Source organism: Phasianus colchicus, chromosome 14 (genome assembly GCF_987193195.1).
Source record: "Phasianus colchicus chromosome 14, bPhaCol1.hap1.1, whole genome shotgun sequence".
Taxonomy (NCBI): domain Eukaryota; kingdom Metazoa; phylum Chordata; class Aves; order Galliformes; family Phasianidae; genus Phasianus; species Phasianus colchicus.
This window is the reverse complement of record NC_143449.1, coordinates 1,835,974-1,848,383: the sequence shown is the minus strand read 5'-3', so window position 1 is coordinate 1,848,383 and position 12,410 is coordinate 1,835,974. Positions and strand designations below refer to the sequence as shown.

At 41.0% G+C, this 12,410-nt stretch overlaps 1 protein-coding gene across 3 annotated transcripts in view; it reads right to left on the bottom strand.

Moving 5' to 3' along the window:
* AFF2 (ALF transcription elongation factor 2) overlaps positions 1-11,594 on the bottom strand; it is a 346,941-nt gene extending 335,347 nt beyond the window's left edge. For all 3 annotated transcript variants that reach the window (XM_090150571.1, XM_031602672.2, XM_090150573.1), the window contains exon 1: positions 11,444-11,594. In XM_090150571.1, the coding sequence (XP_090006697.1) occupies positions 11,444-11,490 (47 nt within the window). In that variant the 5' untranslated portion in view covers positions 11,491-11,594. The remainder of the gene's footprint in view (positions 1-11,443) is intronic.
* Positions 11,595-12,410: the final 816 nt, after the last annotated feature.

The window sequence follows — 12,410 nt, the reverse complement described above, 5'->3', positions numbered from 1 at the left end:
CATTTTATCCACTGTGACTAATGCATTATTCGTATGAAGTTAAAGGGAAGTGTTAGAAAGCTATGAAATAAATCAAACGCTCTACTTTGTGTAATCTTAACAGACAGATCCCATTAGGATTCTACTATGCATAGCTGTTGGTTAAAATCATTTGCTCTTAATCTACATTTAGAATTCACTGCAACTTTTCAAGCCCTTTGGAAAAGGTTTATCAAGTCTCTTGTCCTTGCTTCAGACATCCATTTCACTGTTAATTGTTTACAAAAGACCAGGTACAATGGAACTGTATCATTTACGTTCTCCTTCTTTCCACAGACATTATAGCCTATATTGACACTGGCTTATAATTAGTTAGAAAGACATTAAATCTTAACCAAACATTCCAGCCTGCCTCCATTTTTTTTATGAGATCTTTTATCGTTGAAGTTGAATTTGCAGGCAGAGTGTATGAGTTTACACAAGTGAAAATCATTACAGAGTCTAAAATAACTCTGATCTCGTTGAAACACAGATAACGAAACATTCTTAGTTATGGGTATAAAGGAGATAAGAAGTGGTTTAGATATTAAATTATTTGCAGAGTCCTAATGCGTTTTTAAACATACAACTTCTGTGTTAGGTCTGTATATTTTGTGTAGTTTCTAGTCATATTTGTTAGATGTCTGCTTGTCATGTACTGCAAGATTCATGAGCAGTCTACAGCCAGGCAGAACTCTCACACAACAGCTTGTCTTAGGTAACGGGGAAAGAACTAGGCAGAATGAAGTGGCAGAAAAGTGTAATATTTATCATCCTGACAAGGAAAACACCTAGTCATGGCCTACAATCCAAACACAACCTCAGTGTCCTGCAGACAGGACTGGGTGATTCTGAAAGGGTAAACAGGTGTTTTCCTACACAAATACTGAAAACCTTTATAATTATTATGCTCCCTTATCTATGATCTCTTCATGTGCACATTAAAGAACAGTCAGTTCAGGCAAGGGCTGTTTAAAGAGAGAAGGAAAGACAGTGTTTGTATTATTGCCACAGATTGCACAATGTTTTTGGAGCTCTTGGAGCTAGGGTAGCGTATCTTCTCATCTTCTCCAGAAAAGAGTGAGAAAGCAAAGGAAGCTCTGGCCAAGCATGTTTCAGAGGTTAATAAATAAGTGAAAAACTTCAGCCAGTGGCCTTCAGCTCAGCCCTCTAGCACAATTTTGCTGGCTCGCAGGCAACTGTCAAGGCCATGAAGACAATAATTCTAAGCACATATACTACTATTAATCTCCCTAAATTGCCTTAAAATTATATACACAATTTCATCAACATTCTTGAAAAGCCCATAATTCAGAATCAAATTCCACAAACATAATCTATTAAAATCCATATGTGGAAATAACTTCTGATAGTCTGGAACAAAAATAATGACCGTCAGTTGTTTTTGCAGTCTATTTTCCCTTGAACCTTGAAAGAAAGGACAGTTGAACAACCTGTGGTGAATAAAATTTTGCCTCTCTCAATTTTTTTTTTTTAAACATCACAGATGTACTCTTCCTAGCTCTTGCTAAACACAATGCTGTAATTTGTATCCCCAAGTGGTATAAATAGAAAATATGTTCAGTCTAATGACATATGTGAAGAAAATCCGTGCCCAGGGTTAACCAACAAAGTGTCAGTCTGCTAGAAACAAAGGCAGTTGGCTCAAAGAGCATCAATGCTTTTTGAAAAAGTGTAGATGTTCTACTCAGTCAAGTGTTCGAGTCTTGATGTTTACTTAAGCTACAGCTGCATATACAGTGCTTTGCTATAAGACCTGGAGAAAGATAAGTCCTCTGGAGCAGTAAGGCCATTCTGACTCCATAATGCTCATGGCTCTCACTGTCTGGCTCAGAGCAGGTAAATGAAATCAATTATGCACACTGTCCATATACAACACATTCTTTGCTCTTCAAAATAGTTAATCTGCTTTAGTTCTCTTTTCTTCCATATATGCTCTGCCCAAATCTTCCTGTCCCTCTTTATGGTCTTGCCTTTCCCCTACTAATACATCTGCCTAGGTTCCTGTCTTGCTCTATCACCATAAACATTCATAAACATTAAGGGGCTTAGCCTTATCACACCCCTGTGGAATAGGAAAATATACCCATCAGAGTGGGCAAGCAGTGAAGTGGAACCCAACTGACAGCATCCTGGCCAATGCAGAATCCTTTAGCAAGCCACTTTGCCTCTCATGGCTCCCATTTCCCTGTGTATAAAAAGGGGGTAATAACACCAACTTCTTCGTAAAATGCCTCAGTCTAACAGTAAAACTCTGAGAAGTTATTCTTTTATTCTTCTCTTCCCTTACAAAAGGAAGTATAGAGACATAAATCAACATCGCATGAAAGGTCTGTGGCCAGAAATCTCAGCCTATTTTTCAACGTGTGTCTGATATCATCAGCACAAAAGTTACATCCAGAACAGGATCTTAAAGCATAAGCTATGCCACAGACAACCTACACTGACATTCACTCTTCTTGCAGGTACAGGGCAAAACAATGCAAGCTTATGAAGGACAGTGTAGCTAGAGCGAGGTTAAAAGTAGAGAAAAATGCAAAAACAGTTCTAAATTGATCCCAAAGAATATGAAAAAAGTTGACAGAAACACTGGGTGAAAGTAAATATTGGGTGAAAGTAAATACATCTGGCCTTCCTCTCCAGCTTTCCATTAGAACAACAACAACAAACCACTACAATTTATCAAAAATGAAAATATCATTACCCCACTTTGACAGACTTTCCCAAGACAGCAAAGCAGCTAGTGGCAGAGCTGATAAGAGAATCCGTGTTCCAGCTCCAAATACATATTCACCTCCATTTAGCTATCTTACAAAGGATGACAATAATTCTGCCAAGTGGTACCGAAAGAACTGCAGCACAACTTATCTCCTTCTCCAAGCAACTACTGGCCTCAGCCAATGGTCAGTGCCTCAGTCCACCTATCCCTCTGCAAAGCCTTGGTGAAGACAAATGAGCCTTCAATGTGCAACGAAGCATAAAGCCATGAAAAATCAAAGGGCTGCTTTTTGAGTAAATATAAGTTCCAGTCATTTTCCTTTCCCACAGAGGAGATCTATGAAAATGCTTACCATGGCATACACACAGTATTCTTTACAGCTATTCCTCCCTGCTGACCACCAGCCCCAGGGCCCAGCCAGCTTCACCTTACAATCAGCTTCACCACACCCACTGACTTGTATTGGAATTCTTTCAGGAACTCTAACTAACGAGTTTATAAATACTTGTAAACAGAGAAGATAATTTCTCATCATTATTCTCCATAGGAAACACCAGAGAGAATGTCATTCCACTGTTCTACAGGAATAAAAAACAATGAAAATTACCCCCACATTACCCAAAAAAGAGCCCAGCATTTTCATATGTGAACTGGCCACCCGAGCCATGGGACAAGGTCTCAAAATCATGCAATCCACTGAAATTAAACACCTTGAAATAATGTCTCACACAGGCCTCTACACAAACAGAAGCCCATAACCAACAGGCCTATATTGATCAAAATCTATCATACTACGTTCTCAAACATAAGCGTAGCTACTGCCAGTAGCACAGAAACAGACTCATCTAAACACTGTTACCACTGTCTCAATTTCTCTCATTAAATAAGACAAAAATAAGTAGGAACTGGCAACCTCAATAACGATGTGTTTCCTTATACTTAGAGTATATTACTTTACAAAATTTTGCATGTGATTTCTCAAAAGACAGTGGTGTAGATTTTTTTACTCACAAGTGAAATTTTGACCTAAACCACTAATACAGAAAGTAAAAGAAGAATAACTAGACCTACATAATGAGCTGTTACCCTTCCAGCTAAAAATATTTTAAATTATTAACATTTCATTTTAAGGTCTTCTTAGCACAGATCACAAGCTACCAAGTACTGATCCATTTTTACCTCTTACTTTTGGCTGTCCTATCACTCTATAGGATGCAGATACCATCGCCGATCACATGAGTTAAATTTGAATGACAAGAAATAAAATTTTTAAACTACAGTTGAATCCTGATAGTAGTTTATATAGATTGTGCCATGAGGAAAAAACACTAGTCTCAGTAGTGAGATGTTTGCAGGTTTGAGCCCCAGGCACTGGAAGCAATGTTGAGCTACAGAATTCACTTATTCCATACCACATACACCCACAGCAGTACAAAAATAGCAATTATAATACTTGTCAAAGGAACAACAGAGCACCAAGTTAAAAATCACTCAACCTCATTTTCTTCCTCACTAGTTGTTTATATCCTATCCCTACCAAGACATATAATTACGAGCAGGCTATTCATGTCTTACTATAACTGGTAGCACCATGCAGCATTGAGTAAGGAATCCATCTGAACTGCTGACTAAACAAGACTTACACACACCACATAGTAAATGGGATTCTCCCATTTTCTGTGTCACCTGCAGTGAAAATCAGCTTCTAGTTATAGTATAATCTCCAACTTTCCCTAGACTACAGCACCTCAGATCAACTGGAATGAGGATTCCAGAAAATAGTCCAGTAAATTAACTGCTGAAGTAACATACAGAAAACAAGTATTCGATTAAAAAAAAAAAATCAAGTTGGTGTCTTGAGCTGAACACATACAAAAAATGTCATTAAAGTGTAGTACAAAGTACTACAAAACTTTACTACTGACTAGACCTTTGTTTAACAATAGTAATAGTTTACGGTGTGGATCTGCTATGTAGGAGTTGAAAAACAGCCTCTTCATGATAAAACAGCTTCTAATATTCGGGAAGTTAACTGCAGGAGGTTTTCGTTTACTCCTTTACTTCAGCTCTCTAGTTCCACGCTATTTTTTCAGTACTACAAGCCCAGCCCTGCAAATCCATTGTACTGAGTGCTGAAACCAACAAGGAACTTGCAATTGTTTCCAAGTTTTTGCAAGGCTGGACTGTGGTACAGAGTTTTTGAAAACAAACATCTAAACCTCCTTTCCTAAAATCTCCATTGAACGTGACAGACTCTCTTTGGCCAAATAACTGTATCATCAGAAGGTAATCAAAATGGAGATTAAAATTCTATGGGCATGTATGTTGCCATCCTTCCTCTTTTTTTTTTTTTTTTTTTAATCTCTACAGTTTTCCATTAGTCAGGAGTAACATACCTTCCAATGTCGCTGATTAAACAGGAGGAGATACTAGAACAATTAAATGTTTTGATTACAAAGAACCAATATACAAAATTCAGTAACAACAAAATAGTAACACACCTGTCTGCTCCAGTCACTGAGGTGACTTTCTGACTACTACATGACAAGCAGTCTAGAAGGTTGTAATAATTTGATATATTCCTGGGTTTACTGTCTTCTTTTTCAAGTCTTTAAAAAGTAATCATAGCATTGCAAACCCAGAGTTGGGGCAGATTCAGATCTCAATATCAATAGATGTTTGATGGTTTTATAGAAATCTGTTACTGTAAACAGCATCCAAGAGAAAAGTTCAAGTTTCTTCTCAATTTTTCTTTTCTTTTCAAAAGGAAATTTGTAAATATGAATCAGAAGGGTTCAAAATTGGATGCAGATTTGTTCACACACGTGGTATTATATATGTGCAAATTGCCCTGTTGATCTTGGTCAGTAGACAGCTGCAGTACATTTCTAAAAGTCCCCATTTTACCATGATAAGGTCAAACCCAGCACCATCAGAAGTAAATTAGGAGCATCTCCATTGACACTGGCTACAGCTCAAATCCATACTGGAGGAGCACATAGATACTTTATGGTATTTATTGATTATATACATTTAATGAGTATCCAATAGCCCAATCCTTCAAGGTCCTCCACACAAAAAATTCCATTAAAGGCACTGGGGAAATACACAGTGGGCTCTGTCTGTTTAGATGCTGTTACAACGTTCTTCCAGGGTTCAAAGTGTAAATTATTTCCTACAGCTCTTCTAGATACAGATACATATTTATGTATTTTTCAATGTGATTTAATATTTGCATTCTTTCTGGCCTCTCAGTCATTTGTGCAACGGTGTAAAACTGCAGATAGGGTTCAGACAAATGAATGCATACCATACATTTGCATGATCAAGTATGTGAAGAACTAGGTTTAATCATTAGTGAAACACTAGGCATTTGGGGAGTGATCAAGAACCCAATTCAGTAAAATTTAACTTCAAATCAGTATAGTTTCAGTATGGTTGCTTGTGCGTTTAAAATTATATAGGTGTCTACAGACTCTGCTATATAAAGACCTAGCCTTGTCATATTTGTCCAGTCGCACAAGATAGGAGTTTCATTCTTGACTCAGAAGAAAAGAGAATTTGGGCCTCATAACAGACAGCATCAGAACACTCCTTCCAAGAAGCTGAAGGATATTGTTGCAGCTCCTAAGAGATACAGAAAGAAGTATTCACCTAGTTTTTCAGAGATCTTTTAGTGTATTTAACAAATTACAGAATGTCACATTTTGCCTTTAAATTATTCAGTTAAATTCTAGATTGCAGTGACAGTCTTCTCAGATGCACAAACGGAGTAATTCTGCTTCACTGAAGGACCTGCATCACAACTTCATCTTTACTCAAAAACAAAATCTCAAACAATATCATTTGCATTCATATAAAAAGTGCTCGAATCCTCTGAAGTCCTTGCCTGGTTTTGGAATAGCTGAACAGTATCTGAAGTATCCCCCTTCCATCCCAATTTGTATATTTAAAAAGTCACTAAATTCTGGAATGAATCATTAGAAAAACAATTCAAATGCTGTTAAACTGATTGTAATTTTGCCTCACAGGATAGATGGGAGCTTAATGTTAGCAAATGGTCAAATTCTTTCAAGATTTACATTCCACAGAGTTCAATATCAGTCAGGGAAGAATTACTAAATCAGGATGTACTTAAAGTACAGGTTTTTAGCCCAAGAATATTTTTGGTCTTTCTCAGTTGCTTGTTTTGACAGCATCTAATCCCCTTCACCTACCCACCAGCAGCCACACAACCCATCTATTCACACTTTGAAAGCAAATTGAAAATGCAACTTTTTCAAATAATTACTTGAGAACCTCTTCAATACAAATCCAAGAAGTAATGACAATTCAACTGTAATATTTTTTAAGGAGAAGAAAAGGGGAGGAGAAAAATTCTTACTGAAATCCATTCAAAATGCAACTTCCTCTTGAACTAACGTTCTCACCGCCCCCAAAAAGAAAATAAGGGGAAATAAAAATCATTCTAATTCCCAAAGAGCCTATCTACCGTATTTCACACATTCCCTTCAGAAGCACAACACCGTTGCCACACTCAGAAGGCTTTCCATTTAGCCAGCTAGTGCAGACCCTGATGAAAGAACAGTAACTGAGCAGTGGCAAAAGGCAAAAACAGAAGGCAGATGCAGGGGGATACCCAAGGCTGGATCTGAAATAGTTCACCTTTGTCTGGAGAGTAGGATCACCCCTCCAGGTTGTGGGATGCTTTGGAAGTGCACACTGCTGGGGCACGTGGAACGTTCCTGCATTCATACAGGAGGGGAACCTGGCTCACAGATGTCCTGTTCTCGGCTTTGTCAGCCACAAACAGACCTTTGAACTTTCTATTTATATAACAGTTTAGTGAGTTTAAGCCTCTTCCTGTATAACTGGCAGTTTGCTGGTTTTGCAGTAACGCGGCTACTTGCAATACAGAATATGAAGAGAAAAGACAAGAGGCTTGTTTCTCTGCGGTGTGAAGTCTTTGCTATCCCAACCACACAGCTACGACTGTACCACCTGCTGGTTTTATTTCCTTTTGCCAGCTTTTACTTTACATACCTCAATGTGTACTTTGCCACTAAGTATTTTCTCTGCTCCCACTTTTCAAAGGCTGTAGGACTTACAAAGTATTAATACCAACAATGATAAATGAAACACACCATATATCTCTCCACCTTTGTGTTACGGAAGAGCCCTATATCCTGGGTTGGCTGGGTTTTTGTTGGGGTTTGTTGCTTCCCAGCTGCTGATTAATAGCACCTCCTTACTCCATAAGCAGTTTCAGATCTAGCCACACGGTCCCAGGACACTTCAAGATTTCATTTACTTGGTTACCACAGACAAGCATGGAAAGTGATTTAAAAGATGAAATTTGATTTTTATCAGCAAGTGGTCCCCTTGGTGCACAAAGGCATTCAAGCTTTTCATTATATCCATCTCCCTTCTTTTCCCCATCATGGAATGGTTCATATTAAATGCAAGCCCAGGTGAACATTTTCTATTCACCCAGGGATCTCAGCAGACTTTAACTTTGGCCCTTTCACCTAGCCCAGAGTTTAGATTAACTGAAATTGTTTTGGGTTGTGTCTTTTTTTTTTTTTTCCTGCTTTTCAAGTCTGACAAAATATCCATTAGGTTGACTGGAATACTTGTGGCTTTATTTTATACATTTTACCCAATTTCTACCATGTAAAATTTAAAACATTCTTGATGGTCAACAAAACCCTTCATTCTTGCACTGTTGTAATCTCGCCTACTGAGGAAAACTAAGGGGCTGACTCTGCAGTTCCTGCCAAGACAAAGCTCCCACTGCCCACCCCAAACACCAGGTGCAGTGCACACTGCAACTTTGATAGTTCTTGACACAATACCCATCAAGAACGGGCAGATAAGTACCTCTGGCAGAAGGAAAAACAAAATAAAACAAAATAATGGCATTCTTCCCATCACTCCAAAACTTTTTGGGAATCACCTCCTCATGTGCACAGGGAGTGTTATCTTTAAACCTTTTCATTGGATAAAAAAAGCTGCAGTCAAGCTATAAATTTTTTTTCATGCAAGTTTCTCAGGCTCTCTAGGTTTGCATTGCACTTGTATGTGGATAACACATACAGACTCCCCCACACACCGTAGGCCTGAGCTTGCCTGCCTGGCGATTGCAGCACAGATTACCACAATCTTTGTATTGGCAAGCAGTGCAGAAGAGGGGCTCTAATTGCCTTATAAACAGTTATAAAACACCCCTTACAAAAGCCAGTTTGCAGACAAAAGCACCGAAGATGTTGCAAAATACGAAGCACAAATCCACACAAGATGCTAAATGCACTTACTTGTAAACATTATACAGTGACCAAACCACACTGAATACAGACAAAAATAAATCAATTTCGATGGGCAAGCATGCCTATTTCTAGGTGTGCAGAGATGACATGTACACATATATGACATATATTAGCACACATTTATGGATAAATGAGCTAAGTTCCTCTCAATAATGAAATGACTTCTCTGAGACATAAATCTTTATACGTACAATAAAATACATGTAATATTTTCATGTACATGTAGATTATGTACCCATAGGTACCCATATTCTATGTGTATATATTCTATGTGCACATGTATATACTGATTGGATTATTAAAGGCTAAATCCAACTTGATCTCTGCAATAATAATCCAACTGTGTATGAATGCCCATGCCTTACAGAGTTTGTGTAGATATCAAAACACTTTGCAACAGCCATAAAGTAAAACGTGTTTTTGCCTCACAAACCCTAAAAATACATACACGTAGATACAAATTTCATTGTAAGAAAACAAGGAAATTTTAATTATAGAATGAGTGGTGATACCTTAATATCTTACACAAAAACAGAGGCATGGGAGTTCCCTTCTTTCTGTGCACATCTCTAAATCCACATAAAACCACTGTCAAATGAAAGCAAGTTATTAAGCAAACATTAAATCTCAATACCTATAATGTGCTCAGTATTTGAACTACACCCACATATTGGGTTGTAACAGCTTCTATTAAATTAATGACGTTACCCACACTATAAATTAGGGAAATTGTATGCAAATATTATTTCAGTAGTTATATAGTGGTTATCGGTTGTCTGCAAAATAAATCAGTGGAGCAGAGTAAAGATCATGGTAGAGGCATAATATTTAATTGAGCATCAATTTTATCGTGATTATTACTTTTAAATAACAACAGCATGTTAAAACAGATGCAATAAGATGGTTTATGCAGAGCTGATAAAACACGCTTCAGATCCAAAACGCCTGCTTCCAGATTAATAATGATACAGTGTAATTTACGGTTCTCAGGATTTACTCCAAACTGCTATAAAACAGGACATGACAGGTATTTGGTTCTGATTATGCTGGATTTGCAACCATAGCAGCTACACTGTGCTTGGCTAAATGGTAGTTATTTACTAAATATGTGATCTTTTTCCTAGACATGCTTTCATACAGCAAAGTAAAGTAAATCCTCTGCAAAACATGAGGTCCAAATGCACATGCATACACAAAAAACCAGCGCGAGTTCAGGATCACAACATGTAGTATTTTGTTCGCTTTCCTGGCCGACTGCATGCTGCCCAAAAGCACTTAAAGCAGTAACCAACCTTTTAACCGCGTATAGTTAAAAAATGATTACTGTATTTGCTAAATTGAAAAGAAAGGACCAATAAAGAATATTCATAAACTCATCAACCAGCTGGTAAAGCTGGCTATATTAAAAAAAAAAAAACAAAAAAACAAACAAAAAAAAACGCTGCCTAAATACCGACCCAAATAGCAACTTTCCCAGCTACTCGTCCTCCATCGGAAATTCCCCAACATTCACTGCAGTTACAAGTTTACACTGCGCTTTAACAGATGCAGCGACCCTTCCTAGGTGCGCGCTCACTGACAGAGCAACGCAGCTCCGCCGTCCTGCCCCGAGAAAAAAGAAACAAGAAGAAAAAAAAAATAAAATACAGGAAGAGAGAATAAGAAAGAGAAAAAGGCAAGAAAATATATATATATATAAAAGGAAAGGAAAACAAAAAAAGACATAGAGAAGGAAAAAGACTCTGATCCTCCCACTTCCAAAACTAATTTCAATAACGCTTTCTCATGAAAGGGAACCAGCAAAACCAGCGAGAGAAGCCCCCGCGCCGAGCAGGGCTGCAGTTCAACTGCGCGGCACGGCCAAACTACAGTTACGTTTCCCCCCGCGAAAGGAAGACTGTCAGTGACAGCAGTAACACGACGTGAACGGAGCCGCGATCCCGGGGAAAAACCATCGCTTCTCCGCATCGCGACCCTTTTCGGGGCGGGGGTTTGCCGCTGCCGCCGCTCACAGCCGGCACGCCGGCACATGTCAGCGCCCCCCGCCTCTCCCCCCTCCGGCCAACTTTGCCTCCCGCAGCCGCGCAGCGCGGGCCGATCTCAGCAGCCGCAGCCGGCAGCGCGGAGCCGGGTATTCCGCGGCGGACACCACCGGCCCCTTCGCCCCTCAACAAAGGCTAAGGCACCGGGGGAGCGAGCAGGGAAAAGAGGAAGGAGGCAGCTGTTAGGAGGAGAGGGGTGGCGAGGTAAGGGCGGGTTGGGGGGGATGAGGGTTCGAGAGAGGACCACAAAACCAAAACCAAAAATTAAAACAATAAAAAAAAAATAAAAAAAATAAAATAAAAAAAAAAACACCTACCACTGCTGCTCTAAGTCCCAGTCCCTGAAAAAGTCGAATAGGTCCATAACGATCTGGTGGGGATACTCGAAGAAGTGGTACCCTCTCCCCGCGCCGAGCCGAGGCAGCGCGCCACGGGCAGCCCGGCCGGCACGGGCAGCGGCGGCCGCGGCGGCCGCCGCGGAGCAGCGCGGAGCCGCCCGGGGCTCGCGGTGCGCCGCCGCCGCCGCCCGCCGCCAGCAGCGCGGCGCGGCTGCTGCCTGGCTGGGAGAGGCGGGCACAGCGGCGGCGGCGGCCCTGGCGCGCGCACACACATACACATCCACATCCACATACACGCACACGCTCACACCGCGAGGGGAGGAGCCGGGGAGGCCCGAAGCCGCGGCATGGAGCCGCCGCGGTAGCAGCGCCGGGATCTGGCGGAGCCTGGCAGCCCTCGGCCGGGATTGCACGGGGAAGTTTGGCGGAAAAGGAGGAAAAGGGCGAGCAGCGCCGGTTTGCGCCTCGGGCTACTTCCTGAGTGCCCTGGCGAGGCTTGGAGGAGGGAGAAGGAAGGAAAAATATGAAATAGGCACTTCTGGTTTCACTGGCAGAGCCAACTCCTGCGAGCAAACCGAAGTGGTCCCGCTTGCACGAGCAGCGCCGTGGGGAGACGCGGCCCCGACTGGGTTCAGGGCCGGCCCCAGAGAGGGCAGGCGGCGCGGCTGAGCAATCGAGGCCCGGACGAGGCCGGGAGAGGTGGCTGACAGCCCCGTCCGCACAGCAGCAGAGGTAGCGTAGCACCGGGTGCAGCCCCCGGGATCCCAGTCTGCTCCTCGCATGGGGGATTGGCAAAGCAGCTGGCTGGGCCCTCTGGAAACTCGCATCCTGCTCGCGTGCTTTTGCATCTCACTCGCTTCTAAGCAGTAACCAACATTTACCATTTTCCATGTGTACTTTTCTCCATTTCCTAAGATTCCAAACACATATCTGCCCAGAGCAAACA